Source organism: Trachymyrmex septentrionalis, unplaced genomic scaffold (genome assembly GCF_001594115.1).
Source record: "Trachymyrmex septentrionalis isolate Tsep2-gDNA-1 unplaced genomic scaffold, Tsep1.0 scaffold223, whole genome shotgun sequence".
NCBI lineage: Eukaryota > Metazoa > Arthropoda > Insecta > Hymenoptera > Formicidae > Trachymyrmex > Trachymyrmex septentrionalis.
This window is the reverse complement of record NW_017305379.1, coordinates 1,035,127-1,036,952: the sequence shown is the minus strand read 5'-3', so window position 1 is coordinate 1,036,952 and position 1,826 is coordinate 1,035,127. Positions and strand designations below refer to the sequence as shown.

At 34.1% G+C, this 1,826-nt stretch overlaps 1 protein-coding gene across 1 annotated transcript in view; it reads right to left on the bottom strand.

Moving 5' to 3' along the window:
• The window catches only part of LOC108748485 (chymotrypsin-C-like), an 8,933-nt gene extending 8,630 nt beyond the window's left edge, over positions 1-303 (bottom strand). Inside the window, exon 1 of the mRNA XM_018486683.1 lies at positions 202-303. Coding sequence (XP_018342185.1) covers positions 202-288 — 87 coding nt within the window. The 5' untranslated portion in view covers positions 289-303. The remainder of the gene's footprint in view (positions 1-201) is intronic.
• Positions 304-1,826: the final 1,523 nt, after the last annotated feature.

Sequence of the window (1,826 nt, the reverse complement as noted above, 5' to 3'; positions counted from 1 at the left end):
CGCGAACAGACCTATTTTGGAACGGCTGCGGCAGTGCTATTGTGACATCATGATGGTTGCCAGTAAAAAGGGAACACACCCTCTATTGCTCCTTTTCGACGCCCATTTCTCCTGCATTGCCTATACCATTGTGTTCACTGCCTCACCGTCCAATGCCTCGCGCATGCGTCAAATCTAACAACACTGATGGGCGGGTCATACCTTTGTGTGTGTACGACGACGTGGCGGTTCGACCACTGCTTGCCGCCGTATCCCTTTTACATACCATAAACAAACTGGAAATGGCATCGCTGCTAATGGCTGTCTGCGCAGAACCATACGAAGTTTGTCTCGATTACGAGCACATCTGTCTTTGTATTTTGTAATTCGTTATGCAGTCGTATGTTTATAACGACAGTTGCAGCTTTTTTACTGTATAAGGATGATATTTCATTTGTGCATTTTTATCATACGACAAATTTTTTAAGTTTGTTGATTGGCTATAAGATAGAGAGATCCGAGGACTTCTCTGTCCTGCACATGTTTGTCGTACTACAAAAATGCATAAATGAAATAGTATCCTAAAGTATCTGCGCAACTGTCGTTATCAAGATTGCGTTCGAAAATATCACCCGAATGCCCCCGCGTATCGTTTTATCTTTGTTGTTCACTCAATGTTAATTAAGGATAAAGTGATACACGGAGACACCTGAGTAATGTTTCTGAATACACCCCAGCATATAAGGGGTACAACTGCAACTAGTGCGGAACGCCTGTGATTGGTTCCGCTTTCGGAAAAAATAAAATAATCGTATTTAGTAATCATTTTAAAACCAAGAACTGTAAAATCACAATTTGAATCACAAAAAATGAAATATTTTAATATTTCTATTAAAGAAACAACTTGTGACTGAAGCAACAACTTGTGACTTGCGACGTCTCCAATATAGAATAACCTTTAGGCTGGAGTTCTATGAGATGTATTTCCCGCGTATCGCGTAACCTCGTAACCGATCTGCTATTGTTGTTTCACGTTTTATTGATTATTGGTTACGCGGTTGCGGGATACGCGGTAAATACACCTCATGGGACTTCAGCCTTATTCTTCCTCAAGACCAAGGACAAGAAGTGTTGCCCAAAAGTATATCAATTTGTTTATGTTACAAACATTAAAAAATCTGTCACAAACATTTTTATTTTTCTTCTTTTCTTTTCATTTTTTTTACTTTTTGACTTTTTCTTTTTTAATCTAGTTAGATCGAGTCGGTAATCTAATTTTGTTATCTATGATTAAACAAAAGACTAAGGTCGATATTTATAATTGATTCTTATATTCAAAACCGTTTTTATATAGTCTTAAAATGTCATGAACCAATCAGAGGGCTGCATTAGCATCTTAAGACACTACTTAAGACGGTCTTGAAATAAGAACTGACTATGATCGAATCTAAAATCTTTAGTTAATCATACTTCTTTCAAATTTCATGGATAGTCAACATTACAAGAATTAACAAGTCTTTTATTTAATATTTCCATACTTTTGCTGACGTTTTTTTAAAATCAATCTTTACACTCTTGCGTTTTTTGCACACAAAAACATGTGTTTTTATCAAAAAAATCAAGACAATCTTTTTTTAATAAAAATTCTGAATTGTTTTTCTCTATCCACACTTACTCTTACCTCTTATATTTTTTATATGAAATTTAATGCTTATTCTTTTAATTATAAATATTTTAAACCTCGTAACAGTAAAAGCTGAATTTTTTACAATAAAATATATAATTAGTATCTTTTTTATCTTTTATTAGTAGGATTAAGATTACTTAACTATTATATTATTTATAAT